Raw genomic sequence first — 27545 nt, 5'->3', positions numbered from 1 at the left:
GGGTAGGCCTGATGTGAACTGCTCTCATAAAATCTGCAGCAACTAAATTTTCCCCACTTCTGTTTCAAGATAACTGGTCACAAATCCCCTGCAACCCATAGTCTGTTTTTCCATTTACCTGTTCACAAGGTTGTTCAACCTGCTGGCTTGTGGGATTGTTGAGTCTTCCCCATTGACGTTCATTTTGGTCGGGGATTGCACGTCTAAATTCTCTGGCTCCATTGGCTGCTGGCAAGTCAGGGAGGGCACATAGGACTGCGGGGAGAGGGTCCCAGTCTCATTCTGCTCGGGGCTGTCTTGCTTGGCACTCTGGTTGAGGGAATTGAGAACAATGAACTTGTACTTCTTCCAGTTGCAAGCCTTAGGATCAGTCGGGCTCTTGGCAGAGAAGGAACCAGAGCTTTGGCCAATGCAAGCGTTCTTGCTGCTGCTGGACTCGGTTGGTGAATTGGGCTGGCAGTCCGATTTCTGTGGACTCTGGGGGCTGATGAGTACCTTCCGGTTCATGGGTGCATTGCTGGGCTCATAGTGCTGCCCAATCTCATCTTCTCCATGGGTCCGCTCTAGCTCTTTGCCTGCCTTGTCGCAGGCAAAATAGGAGTTGTTTCGGGCCAAAGGGGTGGTGGGTTTGAGTCCAGCGACAGAGGTGGTGCTGTAGTGCACATCAGTCTTGACTTCTTCAGCAGCAGCTTCTTTTGGAGAGTAAGTGGCAGAGTGGCACATGCTGGGAGAGACATCACTGACCGCCCTGGTGTATTCGGCGGTGCATGTCCGGGAAAGACCACATGGCAATGCTCGATCCCGTGGGAAAGGGTTGGCTCTTGAAACATCCGACAGGGGCATCCTCGCTTCCCGAAGCTCTTCATCAGAGAAGAGGTAACTGTTGACAGGAATGGGGCTGTATCCAGTGTAGGAGAGAGGGGAACCCGAGAGGCTGCTGTACAAGCCAGGGATGTAGGCCCTCCCGTCACAAACTGGTCCATTCCGAAGAGGGAGACCATTTTCTGACATTTCTCGGGTCCTGTAAGCCATCATTTCTGGATGGCTCAGCATGCGGCTGGGTAAAAATTCTTCCCGTGGTGTCTTCACAGCCGAAACTAGCTCTGTTTCACTGAAAAGGGCAAAGTGGGGTAGGATATGGAGAGGAAGAGAAGAAGAGTGTTAATGATAATTTAGAGATAACAGCACTGCTATTGATTCCAAAATGCAGGCATAATGTTTAGGTGGAATCTTTTTTCTTGTCATTTGAATCTGGGTTGCCCTTCAGGATAAGGCAGCTTCCTACATTCTCCTACAAATGTCCCTGTATCCTTATTCTACAACAGATGCTGCTGGACTGAATCTCTTATCATCCATCACCAATGACTAAGTATTCCATACACAACTGGGAAGCACAACACATGGCTCTGTTATTCGTTCCGCTCTCAAGGAGTCACTCATGAATTCTGTACTTGGGGACAAGCTACATTAGCAATCCATGATGACCAGAGAGAAGTTGTCCGTCCTACTCAAGTTCCATGTTTCCTCCAAGGCTAATTGATCTGGTGCACCTCACCTGGAATTGACAAGCCTTCGGCAGGTGTCCACCACATGCTCCATCTGCAGGTAAAGGGCGGTGGTCATCACAGCCATGATGTTGCTTTCCCGCAAGTTGAGGCGAGAGGTGTACATAAAGTCAAGGAGGATGCCAAACCCTTCTGGGTTGATTTCAGGGTCCAAGTTGATGACGTTCAAATTGCACTTCAGCTGATCGGTGAAAATGCTGTAGAAAAGGCCACTGGAAGGAAAGGAGGAAGGAAATAGGATTACCTCAAAGAGGGTTAGATTTATATCTGGAATGGACAGGCTTGGGGGACCAGAAGGATTTGAGGGGGCTTTTCCTAACCGTAGGTGGGATGTACCACATCCAGTTTATGGAAAGTAGAAGTGAACTTTTGGGAACAGAGGATGCACAGCCTGTACCTGCCACACAGCCCAAGAGGACTGCATTTACTCTGGGCAACACAGTTCCTCACCTGCAGGCCATCAAGACTGTTTTGTGGGCTCGGAATTGTTCCCGGTTGACGATAATCACGACATCTGTCAGGATATCCCTACTTCTAAGGCGGTTGAGATTGAGGAGGACATCACTGGCGTGTCGGGTGAACTGGATACAACTGTCAGCCGGAGACGCCATCTTGGGTCTGTCTGTAGACATGTAAGATGGAGCAAAAGAGAAAGCCATGAGCCACGGAAAGAATCAACACTAACAGAATAGCATGGACAACTGCCAGAGGGGACACATAGCTATAGCACATCTTGAAGACCCAAGGCCAGGGGTAAGGAGTGAGGCAAGCCTCCAGCTGTTGTTGGACTACAACTCTCAGCAGTCCTGGTCAAGATAGCCAATAGTGAAGAAGGCTTGGAGTTGCATCTAGAGGGTTGGCCTATGTGCCCACCCCTCCCTATGGGTCCAAGCTTCTAGAAGCTCCCACTTCCTAAAACAATTCCAAATAAATGTATTTGAAATTCAGGAAGTGTAATTCCAACAGGCATAGTAATATGTCAATATGCCCCTAAATGCCCTTTTGGAGGCATTTTGCCCTATTTTCCCTCCCCCAGGCCATTTTACAGACAGAAAGAAGTTTTTATCAAATAGGAAGTGGACAGTGACTTCTGTTCACTTCTTAATGTTAAAGAGAACTTTTCCTGGATCTAAAGTCACCTGGGAGCAGGCCATGGAGAAAATGCCCCCATACCCCCTAGAATATGGGGGTCATAAAAACCTGGTTTATTTTTTGCAAGGGGCAAGGCCTTGCAAGGTCTCCTCAGTGGCTAATGCATCCTCCAGCATCCCCCACTTGACCTCCTTTGGGCTGGATGGAACTCCAGCCGAATCTAAGGATACAAATCCATGTCTGCATATCCTCCAACTCTCCTGATTTGGCAGAAACATTCCGGATTAATCCTCTGCCATTCCCTTTTTTCTCCAGCTGCTTTTAAAATGTCCTGGTTTATCCCTTCTCCTTCTGCTTTGTCCTCAACTTACTTCAATTGCTGCAAAATGCAAAAATAGTTTCCACTTCATTTACTCCAAAGAGAGGAGAGGAGAGAGTGGAATTGTACCCTTCCCAGTAGACTAAGGCAAAAGCAAACTGCTGAAGCCTTTCCTAACTTGTGTGTTCTTCATAATTAATATTTTTTGCCATCTTGACTGCACTATGATGTTTCTGGCCACATGTGTCCCTGTTTTCATCTATAAAATGTTGGAGGGTATGTGTTTGAAAGATCATTTTACAAGGAGCAAGGCTGTTTCAGCCATGGGCCTCTTGTTATGGATCTCCTTTTTTAAGGAACCCTGTGTGGTCTGCTTGGTACCTACAAAAGCACTATTCAGAAGTTTTAGATTAGATCCCCATCAAAACAGTCTAGTTAGGCTGGTCTGATTTGTAGTTCGACACATCCAGAGGGACAGCTGTCGTGGGTTTCAGTATCAAGGGATTTTTTTTCTATCTGTTGTTTGGTTATTTGTGAGTTGGACTAAATAATCATGGGTGTAAAAAGAAAAAATAAATAAAGAATTGGTTCTGGAAATTTAATAGTAATAAAAGTGAGGGGGGGGTTAATGGCCAAGTGCTTTCCTCCAAGCCAAGGTTATCATGCCTGGGAAGAAGCCTTTGCTACCAAATTGCTCAATGACAGCTTCCATTACACTCCACCCCCTCAATTCCCATCCAGAGATGAATATGTCAAGTTTTCTGTCAAGCAGACACCCTCCTGAAGGCGATTTCCAGCTGAGCCTAATGAAATATTCCATTTGGTACACTTTTGAGAGAAGCCAGGCATGAAATTAACATGGACGCACCTCGTGCTTCAATTCACAGTCGAAGGGTTCCTTTCAGACCTAGGCAGACAAAAGGAGAATATATTTGGTTAGATTGGAGCAAAATAAAGAGCTGTGCAACAATACAGGTTTGGTTTTGGGAAAGGGGGGGCCTGGTTTTAAAAACGCTGTGTTCTATTGACAATTGCCCAACATTACAAGATTGTGGCCAAAAGTCTTATCTACTCCCCACTGTTTGATGTCAGTAACAGTTTAATATATTGCTGAATGCTAAAGTCAGGATTTGGTAGCATGAGCTTTCATAGGCTTGAGTCTTCTTCAACAGATGCATCTCACTAACTGAAAGAAAGAAGCTGTTAGCATAAGCTTTGATAGACTACAGTTTACAAAAGCTTGTTTCTTTCAGCTTTTTTTTTTAAAGATAGTCTCAAAGGTGCTACAAGATTCCTTTGTGTACTGATTTTTCAGACCAAAAGGGAATTCTCCAAAGTCAGGATTGTGCATGACATTGTATTTCTGATTTCCATATATGCTTATGAAGACTGGACAGAGAGGAAAGAGGATAGGAAGAATCATAGAATCTTAGAGTTGGAAGGGATCATAAAGGCCGTCTAGGTCCAGCCTCATGCCAATACACAATTACAACACTCCTAAAAAAAAAAGCAACTTCTGCTTAAAGACCTCCAAAGACAAGCGTCTACCACCCTCCGAGGCAGTCTAGTCCACTGGTAGACAGCTCTTACAGGGAATAAAACTCCTATGAAATATGGTGTTGGAGAAGAGTGGTATAGATACCATGGACTGCCCAAAGGATCAGTGCATGGGTCTTAAAACAAATCAATCCTGAACTCTCCCTAGAAGCCATGATGACTAAACTGAGGCTGTTGTACTTTGGACATATCATGAGAACTTTACATGCATCAGAACAGTCGGTAATGCCTGGTCAGGTAAAAGGCAGTAGGAAAAGAGAAAGACCACATTACGGGTGGTTAGACTCAGCCAAGGAAGCCATGGAGGCCCTGAGTCTGCAAGGCCTGAGCAGGGCTCTTGATAAACTGGGTGACATGGAGATCTCTCATCCACAGGGTCATCAAAAGTTGAAGCTGACTTGACTTCAAATAATAATAATTTGAATAACAATATAATAATAAGAAGAAGAAGAAGAGGAAGAAGAAAAAGAAGAAGAAGGAGGAGATCCACTTGGCAACAACAACCAGTTTGATACCACCTTAGTTGCCCTGTCTCCAGCTAATCCTGGGATTTGTAGTTTTGTGAGCTACTTAGAATCATTTGAACATTCAGAGGATCCCAGCAGATTACAAATCCTGGGATGAAATCACAGAATGGAACCATAACAATTAAAGTGGTATAAAACTAGTATAACTGCAGTATAGACACAGTGAAATGTCTCTTGCCATTGCTTCCAATGGCAGAATATACAAAAGTGAAGAACAGAAACAAAACTGCTTGGCATAGCCAGAAGTTATCCCTTCCACATACTCAGCTACAGAAACTATGCTGCTATTGATGCAGGTTAAAATGTCATTTGCATCACACTGCTGTCTCACGTTCAACGTATGATCAACCATCAAAGGAACTGTGTAACTCTCTAGATCAGTGCCACTTGAAATGGTGTGGCCTGTGGACCATGGCTAGGACCAGGGCCATTTCATGGCAAGTTTCCATGTGAATACAGCAACAGAATCATGGTGTTTGAAAGTACTGCAACAACCATCAGCCCCCTGCCATACTAAAGCAACCCCATGAGATGGCCTCCAACCTCTTTTTATAATCCTCCAACGAAGCAACCATCACATTCCAAGACTCACTAAGAAACAAATCACAGCTCAGCTTGGGTTTTTAAAAGCCTTCCTCAGGACAGACCCAACCTCCCTCTTGCTCTCCCTCCCTCTCTGTTACCAATGCTGGCTTTGAACAGACTCAATAAAACACACTGTAAAATCTCTGTTGTGTGGCTCTTGCGATCTGTCCCATAAAAAGCAGCCCCTCCCAACACCCACAGGAGAAAACAAGGAGGCTGAAACTGTGATGCAGTTGCTAATTGCTAACACACACACACACACACACACATACACACACACTATGGAGATTCCATGGGAGAAACATGAAAGGCTGAGGAGCAAAGTAGCAAGGCAGCCTTGGAATCTTGCTTAACTGTGGCTTTACACTTTAGGAGAAATTGCATGGATGGACCACCCCTCCATTTGCCGGACCCTGGGCAAAGTGTGGAGAGCAATGCAGAAATCAAAAGAAACAAGCTCACACACCCTCCAACCGTCCCGATTAATCCTCTACCATCCTACTTTTTCAGCTGCATTTAAATGTCCCGGTTTCTCTCTCCTCCTCCCACTTTCCCCCTTGTCCTTGGCTCAATTCAACTGCTGCAAATTGAGTTCAAATACAAAAGTAGTTTGCATTGGGAAAAAAGCAGAAAAGGGTAAGTGCGTCTTGCTTTTAATACGCAGAAGTAAAAAACATGCCCATATGCTCTTAGGTCATTCTATTTCAAATGGTTATTTTGTGCCTTCAAATCAACTCTGACCCTCTGCTAAGATTTTCTTGGCAAGATTTATTCAGAGGAAATTTGCCACGGAGCGTACCTTGCCCATGATCACCCCATGGGTTCCCATGGCTGAGAAGGGATTCAAACACTGGTCTCCTAGAATCCCAGACTCAACCACTACACCACGTTGGCTGTAGTATTTTCTGGGCAGGTTTTTGTTTTATTTTGTTTTTTTATACCGCTATTCCAAAGATCATAGCGGTGAACAGCAAGTAAGCTAATTAGCAAGTAAGCTAATTAGCCCCCAACAGTCTGGGTACTCATTTTAGCGACCTCAGAAGGATGCAAGCCTGAGTCGAGCTTGGGCCCTTTTGATTCAGGGGAGGTTTGCCATTGTTGTCCTCCAAGGCTGAGAAAATGTGACTTGCCTATGGTCACCCACTGACTTCCCATGGCCGTGCAGGGATGTGAACTCTGGTCATAGTCCAAGACTGAAACCACTATACCATGCCAGCTGGTTATCATCCCCTCCTCTCCCCAAAGGATGCTCATGGTAGGATGGCTGTCATCATTCTGTCCACAGGAGAGTGCCCTTGCACCATAAAACCATTCACCTCCCCTCTGTGGTTCTTTTTTATTCAATGAATTTCTATTGCATGCCAATCTTGCAAGCGTCTATCAGCTCATTACGGTTGGCGTAATTAAGGATTTAAACTTGCAAGAGAGACCCTCTTTGGCCAGAGTGGAAAGCTACTAGAGTCCCCATCCCAAATGGTCTTCCCTTCCCAATCAATGCCATGACCCAACCACACAGTCCATTTATGTATTCTTAAAACTCTGATAGAAATGTTCTAGCAATCTCCTGCTACTTGGAGACAGGAGGGTAAAAATACCCCTGGTGTATTTCATCACAAGGGAGATCAGCAAGCAACTTGGACCTGTCTTGGGCTGAGAGATCAAGTGCAACCCTTACTCTAGTTAATGTAGTCTGTGTGGCCTCCCTTGGCTGGATTGCGATTGGCTGTAAGAGCTACTTTTGCTTTACTCAACCTGCACTTTGTCTCTTTGAGCAGCTTTCCTTTCCAGCACTGACTTTCCAGAGTCTTTGAGCATAAAGAATACCGCCTCTGAGTACCAAAAATTCATTTGACTACTGCAGGTAGCTCCAGCTTTGGTCCAGCCTTTAAAAACCCGAGGGTGCATCTACACTGTAGAAATAACACAGTTTCACACCACTTTAGCTGCCGTGGCTCTGATTCACGGTTACCCTATGCAAATCTATCATGCGGTTTTCTTGGCAAGATTTTTTCAGAGGAGGCTTTCTCTGAATTTCCTGTGAGGATGAGAGAGTGCGACTTCCATGGCTTTCCATGGCTGAGTAGGGATTTGAACCCAGGTCTCCCAGAGTCATGCAGTTTGATACCGCTTTAATTGCCATGGCTCAATGCCAAGGAATTCTGGGAGTTGTGGTTTGGTGAGTTCTTGAGCTTTCCCCATCAGAGAGCTGTAGTGCCACAAGAAACTATAAAGCCCAGGATTCTATAATCTATATTTTAGTTCTGCTCTTGTTAAATTATTGTAAACTGCCTTGAATCCCAGTTTGGGTGAAAGACGGGGTAAAAATCTCTTAAATAAATGAATAAATAATTCTATAGCATGGAGCCATAGCAGTGAAAGCAGCATCAAACTGTGTTATTTCTGCAGCCACAACTGCCCTGCCTTTGCAAGACCTGAGAAGCCCTGTTCCTAACAGGGTCTTTTGCAGGCCTCTCCTATCCGTTAAAGCTTATTCGGTGGCATATAAGCATGAGCCCATGGCTAAGAATTTGATGGCAGGCTGCCGTGGTTTTGGGAAGGTAGAAGATCTGGAAGGCACTAACGTAGACCACAGCTATTTTTATTATGAGAGAAATGCAGCCACAGAGCTGTGGGGCTCTCCCTCTTCTTCTGCAAGAGAAAGGTTTTATCGGCAGCATTATCTTCCCAAGTACAAATGAGTTTAGATTAATTTTCAACAGAGGGATAAGAGAGTGGGGTGGAGGGCCAAGGCGTGAGCGCCATCAGCTTGGAGCAACAAATCTTTGGTTTGGCAGCTTTGGCCGCCTCTTCTTTCCACCCCCACCTTGTGGCTAAGAGGCTACCAGAAATCTATGTTAAGCATTGCCTTCCAAGCTCAAGGCATAATCCAATTTCCTGCCAGGAGAGACAAATGCTTCTAGGAAACACAGCAGCATTTGGGGGCAAGGAGTTATCGGCAGCCTCTAAGGAGGCAGGGAGGAAAAAGTGTGGTTTCTTCTTATAAATGTGGGAAGTGCAGGAGGAATATCTTAAGGAGGCCGCAGCAAAAATGTAGTGGGTCCTAGGTATCTGCTGGGGTTTGATTCCAGGACACTCCATGGATACCAAAATCTGTGGATGCTCAAGACCCATAATATATAATGGCATAGTAAAATGGTGTCCCTTATATAAAATACAGTGGGTCATTGGTATCTGCTGGGGTTTGGTTTTAAGAAACCCCCATGGATACCAATATTTGAGGATGCTCAAGTCCCATGAAATATAAGGGCATAGCAAAATGGTGTTCCTTATATAAAATACAGTGGGTTCTTAGTATCTGCTGGGGTTTGGTTCCAAGAAACCCCCATGGATAACAAAATTTGTGGATGCTCAAGTCCCATAATATATAACAGCAGAGTAAAATGGTGTCCCCACCTTGACCACACACTGATGTTGTTTGACCACACATATGCCCTGGTTTCCATTTGAGAAATGTTGGCGGGTATGATCCTGGGAGACAGACTTCACCTTTGGTTCTGCATTCACATAAAGGCATCCAAAGTAGCCAGGGGAATGGCAGCCTCTCTGCTTAAACCTCAAATGTCTCAGTTTAAGAATTCTTGTTATTGTATGCCTTCAGTCATTTCTGACTTATGACGACTCTATCAAGGGTTTTTATTGGCATGTTTCTTCAGAGGGGGTTTGCCACTGTCTTCCCCTGAGGCTGAGAGAGTGTGACTTGCCCAAAGTCACCCAGTGGGTTTCATGGCTGAACTGGGAATCGAATCCTGGTCTCCAGAGTCGCAGTCCAACACTTAAACTACTATGCCACACTGGTGCCTCCATGAATTTTTCCTCCAAATTCTGCAAATTTCCAGTATTGTCAATTGTGAGACATTGAAAAATTGTCATCACATAGAGATTTTCTGCTGATCCAGAGACTAGAACACAAACCAGGGGTTTCAAATTGCAATAAAAGAGATTTCTCTCTAAATATTAGGAAGAAGACCTTCTTGACTATAAGAGCTGTTCAGAAATGGAACAGACTACTGTACCTCAGAAGGTGGTAGAGTCTCCTCCTTTGGAGGTCTTTAAACAGAGGTTCAACAGGCATCTTTCAGGGATGCTCTAGTTGTGTCATCCTGCATGGCAGGGGGGTTTAGATGGCCACTTCCCTCTCCCCTGATTCTATTGTTTTATTTGCTGTGTTTTCATTCCCTTGGTCACTTTACCTGCCCCTTTTCTTTGGATGCATAAACTGAATTTCCTAATTCTCAGATGAAGCTTTAAGTGACTGCAATGCCAGGAGATGGAGGACTAAAGTTCTGCATCATATGGGATGCAGAATTCATATTTGGGATGCACAATGACCTCATTTTGTCCTCCCTCCACCTCCACACCTGCATCTGCAACTATCTATCTATCTATCTATCTATCTATCTATCTATCTATCTATCTATCATCGCCTTTTCTGGACTCAAGGAGTCTTATAAAGATTAACTGACATAGCTTTTAAAAAATAAAGTAAAACAAAAACCTGGGAGCATCTGGATGTAAAAGATGACATCCAAATGAAGTCTGATACAGTAACAAACAACATCTTCCCAGCAGGAGAAGCTAGTACAGGGTGTCCAAAAATGATATTTCCAACTTCTTGCACCACACGCTTCCGATTGTTATCTGATATTTTATTTTATTTGCTCTCTGATGTTCTCAATCTGTTGCCACCTTATTTTATCTAATTCTATCTTGTATTACTATCTATTGTTTTATATGTATTTTGTAGAATGTACACCATTGGCAGGTTTAATTTTTATTGTCTATATGTACAGCACTGTGTAAATCTACAGCACTATTTAAATAAAGTATAACGACGACAACAACAACAACAACAACTTTAATTGAGTGCCCAGTTGATAATTTCTGGACACCCTTTATGATAGCCAAGGCTGTGGAATTGAAATCAGAAGCAATTTTGGATCAGCAGAAATGTACCAACTCTTAACTTCAGAAAAAAAAACTTATAATACTTCTACAATATATGAAAATATATCATTTTATACTTGTTTTACCCCCTTTTTTGCAATTCATTAAACATCTAGACTGTTGTGTGTTTACTCTCATAGAAATTTAAGCAAGTGCTCTTGTTCAGAAGTTTTAACCAAATAAATACGTTTTACATTCAATCAACCCAAGCAGCCTGATGATTCACTACTTTTACTCCAGTCATTTTGATATTGAGGCAACATGGTGTAATTTAGCACTGAGTGCTAAACTAGGGCATTAGGAGACCAAGGTTCAAATCTCCTTTTGACCATGGAAACCCACTGGGTGTCCTTGGGCAAGTCACACTCTCTCAACCTCAGAGGGAGGCAAGGGCAAAACACCTTTGCACTAATTCTGTCAAGAAAACCCTATTATAGATTTACCTTAGGGTCACCATAAGTTAGAAGACACACAACAACAACACATTTGTTATGACTCAATCTATTTGCCATTTGTGACGGAGTCCAAGCCAGACAGTAGAAAAATAGAGTCCAAGGTTTGGTGCACCAAGGTTTGGTGCACCAAAAGCTCTGGTGGCATCCCATGAAAACGTGCACCAAATCATTACATAATTTTTAACACAAGGTCCAGAGAGGCTTCTTTACAAGGGAAGAAATTCAATAAATTTGTTTATTTTGAGCCTATTTTTAAGGACACGTTTCCTGGGTAAAACCAGTGTCCCCAGTGGTTACATAAAGCAATAAAGAAGCAATTCCCCAGACTAATAAACAGTGTGGGAAACCTGATAATTATATGGAGACACCCTTCTGGATGCATGCCTGCATTGCTAAGAAGACCCTTTGCCTGGAATGCCAGGAAAGAAGGGGCAAATGGATCCAGTCCTTGTGCAATACCTCCTTTCTTCATATCTTTGCCCTGCTGTTGGCATCGCCAAGCAGTAAAACCAAGCTTGCCATAAGATTTTTTTAAAAGCTAGGCTGAGAATCATTTATTATTCTTATTCTTTATTTATATAGCACTGTAGATTTGCACAGCGCTGTACATAAAACAATAAATAGAGTAAACCTGCCTATGGCATACAATCTAAGAAATAATAGGATAATACATATAAAATATGTATTATCAGGCCTTCCAGATGTTGTTGGACTGCAACTCATGTCATCCTTCACCATGGCGTACGCTAGTGAGAGCTGATGGGAGTTACAGTCCAACAACATTTGAAAGGCCGCATGGGACCTGGCCCTGACTTCACACTGGAGAGCCAGCGTGGTGCAGTGGTTTGAGTGTTGGAGTATGACTCTGGAGACCAGGCTTTGAATCCCTGCTTGGCCATGTAAACCCGCTGAGTGACCATGGGTGAGTCACAGTCTCTTAGCCTCAGAGGACAGCAATGGCAAATCCCCTCTGAAGAAATGTGCCAAGAAAACCCCATGATAGGTTCAATTTAGGGTTTCCATAAGTCAGAAAGGACTTAAATGGAAACAACCACAAATGGGACGTGGCCCTGACTTCAAGTGATCTTTGCAGCTAATGGAGGTTCTTATTCAGGCAAAACCTCTTCACTGGTGTAAGATGATGAAAATGTTACGTTATGTAACATTTACCAATTCTTGCACAGGTAGGGTGAGAATGGGCCTTACAAAACCATAGCACAGAAAGGTTAGTTTTGTGACTGCCAATCTCAGAAGGCCCCTCCAATGAAACCCATACATTCAGGTCCTCTGTCGGACATTTATTTCCATCAGCCAGGACTAGGTTGGCAACTGATACCCAGAAAATGTTTTCTTCAGCCACCCTGAGACTGTGGAATGACCTGCCAGAAGAGATTCGACAGCTGTCTGAGTTTAAAACAGCATTAAAGACCAGCCTCGTCCAGCAAGCCTATCTAGATGATTGTTAAATTATGAATTTTTAAATTATGAGTCTTGAAGTATGGGTTGATTGCTTTAATATTATTAGTTTCATATCAGCACGCATAGGGATCTTGTAGCACTATTGAGACTACGGTAAATGAAAAAAAGAAGTTATAGCATGAGCTCTCATAGGCTTGGGTCTATCGTTTTCTTTATTTTAGTCAATCTCAATATATACTGATATATGTTCTTTTAAGTGATGCCACGTGTTGTATTTTAATCTGTTGTCATGATGTGGCCCAACTTCCCTTGTTGGAGGAATGGTGCCCGGATGATTTGCCAAGATGCCAGTGCAGTTCTAGTAGGGGTTCTGCAATGCGACAAAGCTCACCCCCATCAGAGGCCCTGGTTCACCAACACATTAGGATGGCATTCCTGTGGCAGGCATTCTTGAGAGGCCCTTTGCAAAAAGCTGACCCGACAGCTGTGTGACAAGCAGCCAGAAAAATATGGGCATTGACAGGTTGGGAAATCAGGGTGGAGTCTTGACATAGAAGGGGCCAGAATGCATCCCAAGGAGGAGCAGAAGTAGTAGTCAGTGGGAAAGCGACCTAAACAAAAAGGAAGCAGGAATGGACATTGGCTGAGGTCCTGAATCAAGAAGACAGAGTTTACATTCACATGCACAGAGCTATGAAACAATGGTGTGTAGTGAATTGCAATGATGCACAAGACTCTTCAAAAAAATGCATAATGCAAAATTGCAATGCTCCATGTGCATCAGCATGTGAAATGTGCAATCTGCCTGCCTGATGCACACCGACACCACTTGTGGAATGGCACCCCATGTTCAGCACTAATTCCGCAACTTTCGACTGAGTATGGATATCACACCATGCCCCCAAAATGTACAACCACATGAGTAAGGGAACTTAGGCATGCATTGGTCTCTAGGAAAACACCAGCATTTTTCTTCTAGGTGGCAGAGGGAAGGCGGGATCTGCAAACCTACACATAACACACCTTGCCATTCATTATGCTATAATGCTGTTCAGTTCAGGATGGAATCTTGTCTTGTTATCTAGCCTCCTTGCTCCATCAGTTGCCATCTTCACTATTCTTTTTGAAAGCATTCTGCACACACAACCTCCTAAGGAAACATGACACATCGAGACAGAGGCAACTGATCTCCCCAAGAGATAGTGCCAGGTCTGAAGCACAGGACTCAGCATCTCCTGTGCCCACCTAAATTGGCAAAGTGGGGGGGAGGGGAATTGGGTCACAGAAGCAGAGCAGGAGGTTGGAAACTTCCTGTACCCAAGACTGGCATTACCAGGGTGGAACAAATCTGGAAATGCTGCCAAGAGAGTCTAAAGGTTGCCTTTCTTAGCAGAAGATATGAGAGGATTAGCAGCTTCTTTGCCCTGGATGTGTCACTCTTGAGCTTTTAACTCCACACTTACCTTAATGGGGAGGATTGACAGTGGCTTGAGAAAGTTACTTTTTTTGGACTTCATCTCTCAGAATATCCCAGTAGAAGGTCTGTAACTATTTGGGGGCGGGGGTTTGAGGGTGGCAAAAAGAGGCCATTGCCCATCCAAATAAGAATTCTCTCCCTCAAAACAACATTTCCCTTCAGTTCCCGAATTCTTAGCATTGTAGAGAGCAAGACACTGAAAAGCATTTGCACCTAGATTTGTCGTATTGGCTGCATTTGCCTTTCATAAACTCAATCTGAAGAGCTGGAAGGGAACACAAGGGCCCTTTAGTCCAAATCCCTGGTTACTTTGTTTGGTCGCTTTGCCTGCCCACTTTCTTTGAATGCCTGAAGTCTTTCTAAAATGCTTCATTGCAGTTTTACGTTATTGAAATGCTAGAAATTTGGGGGTTGAAGGGGAAAATCTCGGCATTCTTATTGCAGGAGCAATGTCTCCCCTGCTCAAAAGCGAAGCTGACTAGGGCATTCTGAGAGCTGCAATCCAAAATGTAACTTTCCCAAGAATTAAAACAGGAATCATGTGGTCCTCCAAATGCTGTTGGACTGTAATTCCCTGGTGTCCTAGCCAGCACAGCATGCTGGGAGTCCAGCATCTGGAAAGATATGACATTCTTACCCCTACTAAGAATAGCAGGGTGTTGTTGTCTGTTGTTCCCCAAAAATAAATTTGCTGCTGTTATATGCCATCAAGTCAGCTTGGATTTATGGTGACCCTCTGAATGAGAGACCATAAAGAAACCCTGTTATGAACAGTCTTTCTCAGATCTTGCAAACCCCAGCCACAGCTCAATCCACCATCATGCTTTTGTCAAAAACCAGGAATAAGTCAAACACCTATGGCTTTAAATCCCTTGGTTGCTTTGCACTAACAATGCCATCCACTGATTTGCCTAGCTGGTTAAAGAAGAGAGGAATAGGACACGATGTGCACACCTGGAAAAAATATAGAAATGTTGATGGAAACAGACCGATCACAGAGCCAGGGATCGGTGCATCTCTCTGACAACAACCCATAGGAAATTGTTGCTTGCAACCATTCATGCTGGCGGCACAGAAAAGTTCACCATTATCGATTCAACGATGGATGGCTCGTGGTAGAAGGTTTCACAAACCCATCCTGTTCAGTCACTTCCGAAATTCAATTGAGGATGCAGTGATGGTCCTCCCCCTTTGCTAGCTATAAATTAGCTTTCCATCCAGTACAGAAGTGCATGTACATACAAAGTGAACAGTCACGATGTTCTCACAGACGGGATCAATGTTGGGTCTATATTCAACTCAGAGCACCTGGAATTCCCCACAGCCTAAGACTAGATCTGCTACCCTATTTTTCTTCCTTTCCTTGTACTTATATGAATATGTGGCTAAATTTTATTTTCACAGGCAACTGTGAATGACTTCGGTATTTTTTCTCACTGCAGTTCGGCACTTATTCTTCATCAAATGAATGAATGAATGAATGAATGAATAAAGCAGTTTATTATTATTATCTTTATAGAAACTGTTATTCTCTGTGCAGAAATGCCTTTTTTATGCAGAAAATAATGTTCTCTGCAGAGGATTTGTGCACAGAAACTACCACCTCCTATGCAAATACAGTGCATTTTTGGTGCAGAATTCAAACTGCAAAGATTCTCATCTGTGCAATATTCTCCACACCATTCTGGGCCTCTCATTTGGGTATTTTTAATATACTTTCCCTATGTAATTCTACAACCAACTGGCCAACACAATCTCTAAGGAACAGCTCTCAGATTCCAGCATTTTGGGAAATGTATCATAGAAGGGTATTTCCTAAACTCTGGCCCAAATACCAGCTTAGCCACAGAGTCCCCATCCATCCTTGGGGTGACCTGCTATCATGCCACCTCTGTCTCCATCTGTAAAATGGGAATGCTCTCAAGAAGCTCAACGAAAAAGCAGAAAAACATGGTTAAAACAGGACTTGAAGTTGAGAGATAACCGCTTAGAGTTTGTGTTGCTGGCAGCAAATTCAGTACCAAGCGAGGAGCAAATCCTGGGAGCTATAGTCAGAAAAAGTAAGCTTTCTAGTAGTAAGCATGAACTGACAGCTGCTCTATCTTCTGCTCCCTTTTCTTCAATGAATGAGATTTCCACCCCCTTTCCAGCTCCACTTGCCTTCTGTTGGAAATGTGCGCTATTTGTGAAGCTACATTTGGAAGCTGGTGCTCAGGGACGTAGCCAATGGGGGGGGGGGCTTTGGGGCCCGACCCCCCCCCTTCCTTTAAAAAAATGAACGGGGGGGGCTGCTGCGCCCCTGCCCCCAAGCCCCTTTGGGGGGCATTAGGCCGGCCCCCCCCCCCCCCCTTCCTAAAGCCCTAGCTATGTCCCTGTGGTGCTTGTGTCATTTTCCCTGCAATCCAGCCTGGATTTTCCCTTTCACCTTCACTTGCTTTCAGGATGCTGAATTCACAGCCACAATGGTGCGCACTAAACTACCAAAGAAAAGGGAAGAACACACATTTGGCCCCCCACTCATGTGCTATGGCAATGAAAAACCAAAAGTTTGAAAACTTTAGTCGACTGACCATACAAGCCCAGAGGGCTGAACTAGGGGTAGAAAGGAACCCATTACTACACTTCCCCCCAAAAGATAACAATAGGTTCCCTGATGCTGGAGAAACCTTTCCCAAGAAGAACAGAGCAACACGGATTTCAGACGTAATAAAGGGAATTACTCTGCATGAACATGCACATGGGATTGGGTTATTTTTTCCTCTGCGCAAATCAGCCATCTCTTTGCACCATGTGCATTTCTGCAAAGAATAACTCCCCCCAGGAATTTGCAAGCTGCAATGGCATCTTCAAAACTGAGCAGAACATTGGGAAAACCACATCTGGAAGATGCTACAGAAATTATGCTGAATAATCCAAAGATATACACACCTCGACAAATCCAGATCTGGAAGGCAAATGTAGAAGGATGGGTTGCTAAGTCAGTCCCAAAACCTTGCAAAAGGCTGTCGGGAAATTTTGAACCTCAACAGCTGGGATGAGCTTCTGAAATTTCATAACCTTCCATACTGATATTCTTGCTCATCACCTGTATCTCCCTAAACATTGGCTCTCTCTTTTCTGTGGAACTGGTTCTCTAGGAGGTTTTCTGACCTTTCGCCGCCACCAAACAACCACAACAAGCACAATAACAGCATAACAACTGACACTTTAGGTGGATTGCAGGGAGTGGGATGGAAATCTTCCATCTTTGACACTGTGTCAAGCCAAGTTCCATGTCTGGACAATTGTACAAGAATCATTTCTTGCTAAAAGAAAATTCTAATGTTCTACATTCCAATGTTCTCAATTTCTGGAAGGGAAGGGAAAATTTCCCCTCAAGTTTGAAGATTATTTGTTGAAAACCTAACAAAAGGAGCCCAAAACTTTGAAGAGGTTGGACATACCATGAGATGACATGACTCTTTGGAGCAGATGATAATGTCTGGTAAACCTGAAGGCAGTAGGAAAAGAAGAAGACCACATTATAGGTGGATTGTTTCAGTCCAGGAAGCCATGTCTCTCTTGAGTTTGCAAGAGATGGGCAGAGCTGGTGATGACTGGAGGTCTCGCCATCATAGTCAAAGTCAAAGTTGACTTGACAGCAGTTAAACACAACAACAACAACAACAACAACAAATTAACTAAGAGACTGTATTGAGGGGTGCGTAAAAGAAAGTTGCATTGAACCTACAATGGGAGGGAGAAAACTTTGAATGACACAAGAGCGGTTTCATGAAATTTGCTACTCAACCCAAAACTTGAAGTGCCTTAGTAAAAATGGGATTTGGTGGCTGCAGCCACTTCCCCAAAGCCAACACACTTTCTTCGCTCCTGCCCCAGAAACTTAAGTGATACTGATCCCCTCCCCCCGCAAAAAAATACCAAAGTGAAATTTTGTGGGAGATCAAATGCAGAAGACTCAATCCCCTGCATGCATTATTGGCTACTATACACACACAGTCGTGGCATTTTCCACGCACATCCAGGTTGTACCTTGCAAAAAGAGTTTCTTTTTCAGTGATGAAATGATTCAGCCAAAACCAAAGCAACTGGGAATTTAACTAGCCCTGCTACTCAAGGGCTACTCAAGGGGAAGGGAGAAGACCATCAGATTTTGCAGGCATTCTTCTCTGAAGCACAAGCTACATTGCTGAATGGGTACAGTCTGACATTGCTTGAACTGAAATGGCACAGTGCTATAGAAACCAGGGGTCTGTAGTTTGGCAAGATATTTAGCTTTTGCTGTCAGAGAGTTCTGGTGCCACAACTAACTACAATTCCCAGAATTCCATAGCATTGAGCCATGACAGTCAAAGCAGTTTCAGACTGCATTAATTCTCCAGTGTAGCAGCAACCTTAGCTGCTATGTGTCAAGACATGGTGATCCTATCCTAGGCTTTTTCTTTGCCATATTTCTCAAGAGGAGGTTGCCATTGCTCTCCTCTGAGGATGAGAATGACATGGCCAAGGTCCTCCAGTGGGTTTCCATGGCTAGTTGGGGATTCAAGCCCTGTTCCTCCAACTCCTAGTCCAACACTCTAAACCACTGCGCCTCCTTCTCCACCACTGGCCTACATTTCACAACAGACACAAGTCCAGAGGGAAAGCCTATCGCTTTCCATAGGGAAGAGAAGTAAGAGCTTGCATTGCTTCCCTTAAAACCCATGGGTTTAATAATGATGTCCAGGAGGCTCCTTTCTGAATGATGGTTTCTTAAGTCCATTGCTAAGCTCTGAGCTACCAATGCCTTGATTTCTGGATTTAATTCCAAAGTGAGAAGACAACACTACAAAGTACGGCTGCCCACCTTACCTCTCCAAAGTCTTGCAGAATCTGAAGTTTCTTAAAACTAAACCAGATAGCTGGCACCCTTCAAGCTGGGGATGCTGAAACTTAGGGCACCAACCACTCAGAGGTTTTCTTACACAAGCTCCATGGAGCATGACTGGTGTGCTCCAGCTCACTGGGAAAGGCATCTGCATGGATGGTGTCCCACATTCATTTCTTCTGAACTGTAGGTAGCTACAATCCAACCTGCAAAAGCACCACTCCAGTCCAACCCTTCCGACTTTCCCTCTCCACCCAAAATAATAATCATTTTGGAGACTCCCCATTGCTTGATTTAATGTCTCCTGTTCCCAATGAAGTCCCTCAACTGCAAGCAAGTTACCTTCCCTTGGCCAAGAAACGTCAAGAAAGCCAACCCAAGAAGACGCATTTCCTTCTGCAGTCACGGACCATTAACCAAACTGGGACCTTAATGTCTAATTTAGGATTATGGATAGGAGCAGGCAAATCGATTCCTTCACCACAAAAGGGATTTTCTTTTTGTCATGGAGAGGGAATACTTGCATATTTTCTTGTGTGCACGCAGTAGGAAGGGAAGCTAGGAAGGGCTCCTAACCCATCCATTCATCTAGAAAATTGTTGAGGTTTTACTGACTTACACACATAAAAAAATGTTTCCTGACACCATTGTAAGTCCAGAGAGGAACAAATGCTTGCTAGCATCCTCTGAAAGAAATAAACCATAACTGTACATCCATCTCTCTCTCTCTCTCTGTCTGTCTCTCTCTCTTCTTGAGAAACAGATTGAGTCCCTATATTTGGAGAAAGGTGGGGTACATGTAAATAATAATAATAATAAAAGAATAAGAGAATAATAATAATGCTTACAAGTACTTGGAAGTAAATTTTAGCTCCAAAGTGAACACCCTCCACCACCTAGAATGCTTCATGACACTTGTCCACTGCAGACCGGAACTAAATGAGAGTCTTCATTCACACATACAAACCCTGAAAGCCCTTGGAAACAGACAGACAAGACCTAAGATGCAGAATTAATGCAGCTGACACCACTTCACTGTCATAACTCCATCATATGGATTCCTGGCATTTGTAGTTTGTTGTGGCACCAGAAACTCTGACAGAGAAGGCGGAATAGTTCACAAAACTACAAACCCCAGAACTCCATAGCATTGAGCCATGGCAGTTTAAAGCGGGGCAAACTGGATTAATTCTGCAGTGTAGATGCAGCCCGACATGTATACACATACTTTGAAAACCCTGCAGATTTCCCTTTCCTCATCTACATGCAATTCTAAAAAGGATCACTCCTGAGAACACAGCAGCCAGCAATCCATGGCAGCACTCATAATCTACCACAGTCACTTGTTGAGGAAGTGACACCAAGCCTCAGTTTCCCAGTTATAAAATGGGCCTCCTGTGACTAGAGCAGCTTTTACCAGTCTGTCTTGTCGTGTGCTTTCCAAGTCATTTTTGACTTATGACGAACCTCAAGGTGAACCTGTCATGGGGTTTTCTTGGAAGAATTTGTTCAGAGAAGGTTTTCCATTGCCTTCCCCTGAGGCTGAGAGTGTGCAACTTGCCCAAGGACACCCAATGGGGTTGCCATCGCCAAGCCAGGACTCAAACCCTGGTCTCCAGAGTCTTAGTCCAACGCCAAGCCACTACAACACTTGGGCTCTCTTCCATGAGTAGAGGAGCTGTTTCCAACTTGCAAGTCTGTTGGACTACAATTCCCAGAATCCCCTGGCTGTGGAATGATGGCACTTGGTATTTCAACCCATCTAGCTGATGCCAAGTGGGAAGAGTTGATGTGGGAGATAGACTTTTTCTTTTAGAAAGGAAATAATAAACTTTGATAAGGCCTTTTGCTTATCAAGATGTGTGTGAAAACAGATTCTAATATTGTATTATGTAGTAAGTATTAATATGATTAGTAGTTATTATTATTAAATATATTTATAAATATGTTATTATTGCGTGTGTTCAAGTTGTTTCCAACTTACGGTGACTCCAAGGCGAACCTATTGTGGAGGTTTCTTGGCAAGATTTGCTCAAAGAGATGGTATGCCATTGTCTTTTTCTGAGGCTGAGAGTATGTGACTTGGCCAAGATGACCCAATGGTTTTCCATGGCTGAGTGGGAATTCGAACCCTGGTCCTGGGAATATGAGTCCAACGCTCAAACCATTACACCACCCTGGCTCTGAAAGCATTTCTATAACTACAACATAACTACAATACAGTCATATTATTGCAATATAAAGGATGCATTCACACGCTTTGAGATACATATTCGTTGGCCATATAGCACACAATACAATAACTTCCAAAATCTGGAAAACAGCGCTACCTTTATTAGACCAACCAAAAAGGCACAAAAATACACAATGCAAGCTTTCAAAGCTTTCTTCCTCAGGCAAAGGGGTTAAAAACCATACAGGAGGGAAGATGGAGAATACATAATAAGGCTTGACCGGCGTTAGTCCCAAGCCTGCATTTGCACCCAGGAGTAAAGAATTGCGGCAGAACAGAACAGGAACATAAATAAATAAATAAATAAATAAATAAAAATGGAGATTTCTTCTTTAAAACGTTGATTGACATCCCAGGGCACACGCCCCCTTTCCCCGCCTGCCATGGCTTATTTCATAATAAATAAATAAACAAATAAACAATAAAACCAAACAAATCTGACAACTTTGCCAAAGAGAGGGAAGCCCAAGTGGAGCGCCGCCTTGCTATGCCACGACCGGCCACTAGGGGTCAGTCTTGAGCCACTCAGGCAAAAGCCAAGTTTTGTTTCACAACCCAAAAAGATCCCAATTCCCCCGTTTTTCCCTCCCCTTCTCCTTGTTTTCTGTCTCTGGCTCCACCCCCAAAATAAATAAATAAATAAATAAATAAATAAATAGATAAATAAATAACAGTTAAAAAAACCCAGGAAGGGGGTGAAAGGAGACGGAGATGCATCTCAGCATTAGCCTCTCCTGGAGCAACTGCAACTATTTGTTTGTTTGTTTCTTTATTTAGTTTGCGAACAGGAGGCCAAGGCCTTAACCCTTTGCTTTCCCACTTATGTCCTTCTCCACCTTCACTTTCTCTTGGAGAAACCAAGCAGAAAAGCACAGGTTTCTAACTCCCAGAATTACAGCCCTCTTTTGCCCCTCCTGAAGCAAACATCCATCATCATCATCATCATCATCAAATTGAAAAGGGAAGGTTTTGAAAAGTGAAACCGGTCACTTTCTCTCCGGAAAAAAGGGGGAGAGATCAAAACCCAAAAGGAGGCAGAGGTCACTTTTGCAACTGGCTGCTTCTGGGAAAGGAATTAACTCCAAGGAATTTGCCAGGAGTTCATTCCTCCTCAAAGGAACTAATTCCTTGTTAGTTCTTTCCTGGACTCCAGGAAAGCCAGGAAGGGGAGGCTTTAGGAAAAGGAACTTGGGCTCCACCGCTTGCCTCCTCTGGGAGGAATTGATAGAAAAGGAATTAAAAAGGAACGTCTAAAAAGGAACTAATTCTTTTTCAATTCCTTGTTCCTTTAGAAAGGGGGAAGGAGAGGGTCTTTCCCCAGAGGAAGTGCAGAAGAGGAAGGTCCACTCTCCTCCTCTTCTATTTGATTCCTTATTAATGGAAATGAAAGGGAACGTTTAAAAGGAACGTGTTCTTTTCTGAATTCCTTTTTTAAAGAAAGGGCGGGGGGCGTCTTCCAGGAGGAACTTTAGCAAAAAAGTAACTTGGGGTCCACTGTCTGCAAAGGTCTCCCTTCTTCCAAACCCGAAAGACACGCGTCATTCGTCAATAGCCTTTGGCTGCCTTTATTCCAGATCTTGCCTTACTCCGGATTAGTTTCAGGGATTACTGGACTCTGCAAACCCTGATCCATCCGGAACCTCCCTGCTTTCCGTTCCTCCCCGAAAAAAAAACCCCAGCTCCAGGCGACTGCATTCACACGAACGCCTTGACACGGGTCAACCAGTCGTGGGAACGCGCCGTACCTCGTCCTTTCCCCTCTCTCTGGCCTGGATCTTACGTTTTAGCCTTCAATGGGGGCTCCCTAGAAGAGCCGCACCTGGGTCAGCCCCACTGGCCCTAATGGGGACACCCCTAAAAAGATGCGTGTCCGGGATTTCACACGTGACGCGAGTCATTGGATGGCGGAACGGAGAAGAGCCCTATTTCAAATTAGGAACCAATGAGGGCTGAGTTGAGTGCCTTCGGGGCTTCTCGGACCCAAAGCCACACACACAGAGGGAGCATCCAGACTGCTGAATTGATCCGGTTTGACACCGCTTTGACTGCTAGGGAATTTGGGGAACTGCAGTTTGTTGGGGCCCCGATCGAGCCATTCCCACGTGCGCCAAGAGGAAGAAAAGGGGGGAAGCAAAGAGCATTGCCAGCTTTTGGGACTCGCTTTCGATGATGGCAATTAGTAGTAGTACAGTAGTAATATCCTATGAGGAGGAAGAGGAGGATCATTACTAAATAACAGGGCCAGTATTATTAGGCTCATTATTAAGTAATAGCCTTGGAGCCCCGGCTTTGGAGGCAGAGAAGAGCCACTGGAAGTCACGCAACGGCGGAGACAGACACACACATCCGACACGCGTGTCAGCCACCCAGAGCCCCGCACGTCGGAAAGCCTCCACGGGGGAAACACGCGTGTCGCCCAAAGCCACGCCAGCCTCTCTATGCCTTTTGATCGGGCTCCGGGGAAGGATCGAATCCTCACCCGCTCCTAAAACACACTGATTAGCATCCGCACTGGAGGTTTGATCCAGGTCGATCCCACTTTGCCGGCCCTGCGACGGCATCCTTCTGGGCCTTCCTTGGCGCATTGAGTTCGAGTTTCGCATCCGAAGAAGGCTGGCTCGCCTTTGTCGGAGTGCTAGGCACGTGTGAAGGCTTGGGCCCCGACACGCATCTGTCACGCGTGTCCGGGTTGCCTTCCCACGCTTTTCTTCGCCCTTTAGAAGAATCCGGCTGACCCAAATCCCCGTCTGGATGCCTCTTTTATGCTGCATCCACGCTGCAGAATTAATCCGGTTTGACACCGCTTTAAGGGCCCGGGCTCCATGCGAGGGAATTTGGGCAACTGTTTGTTGGGGCCCCGAAGGGCCTACAGTTCCCCAAATTCCCTCGCATGGAGCCCGGGCCCTTAAAGCAGTGTCAAACCGGATCAACTCCGCCGTGTGGATGCTCCCTCTGAGTGTGTGGCTTTGGGTTCCAGAAGCACCAAAGGCATCCTAATTCAAAACACGGCTCTTCTCCATTTTCTCACCCAGTGACACGCGTCGCGTGTGAAAACGCACGGCAACGCGGGATCAACCCGGATTGTCTCGTTAGCGGAGACGAAGCCCCGGTCGTGAGGCTTTCCCCGGGGAAGGAAGTTTTCCTCCTTCCGCCTGGAAAAGGAGACTCCGAGGCGGAAGAGGAAACAACTGCAGGCACTGAAGCCTTCCCTCCGGAGCCCAGGCCCACCCTCCGTTCCCCGCCGCCCGAGGCTTCGGTCTGGGGCTCCGGCCCGGACTCAGCCCCCGTCGAAAGGAAGCCCAGAGAGATATAGATACACACACACACATAAGTACATATATGGATCATATTGTTCTAATGGAGATATATATATATCAATATATTTTTCCTAATGGCTGGGATATATAATAGAATAGAATATGACATTATATATATCTATATATACATTTTCCTCATAGGTGGAATATATATATATATATATATATATATATATACATACACACTATTTTAAATATTATATATATAAATATATATGCACACACATACATACATATAATATTATATATACTGTATATTCTGTATACTATAATATGATTATAGATATACATGTATACATTTTTCTAATGGCTGGGATATACTGTATATATATATATATATATATATATATATATATATAATACACAGAGAGAGACTCACAAACACATATATATCATATATTTTGTATATAACAGATAAGAACATATATGTCTGTCTGTCTGGGGGCTCTTTGGTCGAATGGCCGGGGAGAGTCCTGGGCGTCGGAGGGGCTCCCAGAGGCCTTTCCCTTTGGGCCCCGGGGGAAGGCAGGCTTTCTGCCTCCCCCTCGTGTTTCCGAAGCGAGTCCGCTTCCGAAGACCCCCAAACGCCCAAAGGCAGCCCGGGGCTCCTTCTCGCCTCGCCTCCAGGCCCTTCCCTCGGGGATCAGGCTTTGCCCGCGCCGCCGCCGAGGGGACCCGGATCCCCCCAGAGCCTCCCCGAATCCCCCTTCGGAGCCCGCTTCTCTGATCCCCTCCTCGCACCGGGAAGGAGGCACGCCTGGAGCCAGGGACACAACACAACACACACAGCCCAGGGGCCAAGTTGACAGCAGCAGCAGCAGCAACCCCCCCCCTCTGGGCCTGGGAGCCCTTTTTCCCTCTGGGTCCTCCACCTGCTCAAGCGGGGCCAGCCAGGAGGATCCCCCCCCCATAGTCCTCCTCCTCCTCCTCCTCCTCCTCCTCTTTCTCGAGGCCAAAGGAGACCCAGATTGGGAAAGACACTAAGAAAGCCTCTCTTTTGGGGAAGGGAAAGCCTTCCAAAGGGAAGCCTGGCTGCGAAGGAAGCAAGGAAGGAAGGAAGGAAGGAGGCGGCGGCGAGGGGGTCCAGAAAGCAAGAAGACCTCCCTCCCTTCCTCCCTTTTCGAAGAACAGCAATTCTGAGAAAAGCAGAGGGAGGGAAGGGAAAGGAGCGAGAGGAGGAGGAGGAGAGAGAGAGAGAGACGGGGATCTGCTCAATATATATATATATAGGGAGGAATGACACACACAGACATATATATATATATATATCCATATACACAGAGGTATATGTCGGGACTCTCTAGGTCTGCGATGATGGTGCTGGGGACCCTTCTTATTGGGGGGCAATGACCAGGGACGGTGGGGATGATGGGGGTCTAGGGAGCCTCCGGAGCCCCAGCCGCCGCCTCCTGGCCCCCGAAACCACCCCCGAAGCCTCCGCGAGCCGATCGCGCATCATCACCTGGTCGTCCGCACTTTCCTAGAAACTCCTTGCATCACCACTTCTAAGAACCCCCGTTCTAAGAATCAACACCGCTCAATTCTCGGAATTTGAGCGGCCGGAGCTACCATTGGCCAGGCCCCGGGGAGGGGCCCGGCAGGGAGACTCCGAATCGGGGACCCTTCCCAGACCCATGGAGCCCGCTTTCCTGGAGGAGGGAGCCCCTTGAAGCCCCCTTCGGAAGTGCTTTAACGATAGGGGTCCTTAAACCTCGGGGAAGGGTCTCCAAAAGTGGAACTCTCCTTTTGGGTCCCCCCTTGGCTTTGGGAATGGTAGGCTCCTCTGAGGTCACGTGGAACGGGGCCTGCCCCATTGTGACGTCACCCTGGGCCTGGATACAATGTTGCAGCCTTCTGTCCCCGCCCCTTTCGCTCCTTCCTTCCCCCCTCCCCTTTTTCTTCTTCTTTTTTTTAAACATTCTCTCAATCTTTCTCTCTTTCCTTCTTCTTTTTCCTTCCCTCCTTCCCAATTCTGAGAACTTAAATTTGTTATTCAGTGACCTCCAAATCCAGGGCGAGAGGAAGGCATTCCTCTTCCCAAATTGATCCTCTTTTTATATATATATTAATTGTTTTTAGGGGGAAATAATACAAAGATAGAATGTTGCAAGGCTTTTTTTTTAGGAAAGAGAGAGAGAGAGAGGAGAGAAAATACATTGTATCTTTAGATTTGCCAGCTCTTTTGGGGAAGATTTGGAGGTTTTGCAGAAAAAGAGGATTGGGTTTTGCCAAAGCAGCAAGAGGAGCCCCAAAGTCAAGGAGGAAAAGAGGAAGAAGAGATGGAAAGAAAGAAGGAAGGAAAGAAAGAAAGAAAGATAGAAAGAGAAGAGACCTTGGATCTACCAGAGAAAATGCCATCAACAATTTTCAGGGCAACAATAATCGAAAAGGAGAAGAAGGGAAAGCAACCAAAACATCTAGAACTCAAGAGGTTTCAGCTTCAAAGAGTCAAAAAGAAGAAACTGGAAAACTGGAAAGAGACAACAATATCTTTTCATTTTTGTATTTTTCCTTGCTTGGGATTTTAATGTGAGTCTATGGCAAGTATCTCCACTTTCTTTCTTTTTAAATTATATATAAAATAGAACTGGAATATTCGTTTCTGTTTTTCTCCCCAAAGAGGGATCTGTGACTGTCATTTTTATTTATGATTTATATATATATATAAACCTTCCCCTCTTTCCCTGTGCTCCGGCTTCTCCTGCTCTTGTCTGCTCTCTGGCTTCCGAGGCCTTTCCAAAGGGGTGATGTTTTGCAAGTTTGGCAAAGTAACTCTTGCTCCATAGGAGTGTGTCTCTTTGTGTGTATGGATGGATGGATGGATGGAGAGAGAGAGAGAGAGAGAGAGAGAGAGAGAGGTGGTATGTTTGCTCCAAGTCTAGTAGTTGCTCCCAGGACAGTTCTCTTGAAAGCGTTGGGAGGCCCTGGGGCTCTGGTTTTGACCCCTCCAGTCCTTCCAAAGTGGGAGGAATACTGTTCTTCTAGTAGTTTATGGGGATGTGGGGCTGGATGGAGTTGGAAGGAAGAGGGGACAACCCCACAGAATTGAGCCTGAGCTTTGGGAAGGTCAACGCAACATGGCTTCCTTGACCCGCTGACTGACTTTGCTACAAGAAGGCCCAAGATCTGACCCTGAACAAGGCAAGGAGAAAGTTGGTGGAGGAAAA

The 27545-nt window shown here is 45.0% G+C and overlaps 1 protein-coding gene across 3 annotated transcripts in view; it reads right to left on the bottom strand.

The window, feature by feature from the left end:
• BCL6 (BCL6 transcription repressor) overlaps positions 1 to 26308 on the bottom strand; it is a 35330-nt gene extending 9022 nt beyond the window's left edge. Inside the window, exons 1-5 of one of the 3 annotated variants that reach the window (XM_042457141.1) lie at positions 25841 to 26308; positions 3845 to 3883; positions 2016 to 2187; positions 1556 to 1777; positions 119 to 1111 (exon numbers count right to left, since the gene is read on the bottom strand). In XM_042457141.1, coding sequence (XP_042313075.1) covers positions 119 to 1111; positions 1556 to 1777; positions 2016 to 2176 — 1376 coding nt within the window. In that variant the 5' untranslated portion in view covers positions 2177 to 2187; positions 3845 to 3883; positions 25841 to 26308. Of the gene's footprint in view, positions 1 to 118; positions 1112 to 1555; positions 1778 to 2015; positions 2188 to 3844; positions 3884 to 17404; positions 19132 to 25840 lie in introns of those variants that run through there. The other 2 variants (XM_042457139.1, XM_042457140.1) reach the window with 2 other exon arrangements.
• Positions 26309 to 27545: the final 1237 nt, after the last annotated feature.

The sequence above is a fragment of the Sceloporus undulatus genome, chromosome 3, assembly GCF_019175285.1.
Source record: "Sceloporus undulatus isolate JIND9_A2432 ecotype Alabama chromosome 3, SceUnd_v1.1, whole genome shotgun sequence".
Taxonomy (NCBI): domain Eukaryota; kingdom Metazoa; phylum Chordata; class Lepidosauria; order Squamata; family Phrynosomatidae; genus Sceloporus; species Sceloporus undulatus.
Note: the sequence above shows the minus strand (reverse complement) of the source record. Positions and strands in the feature narration are given on the sequence as shown.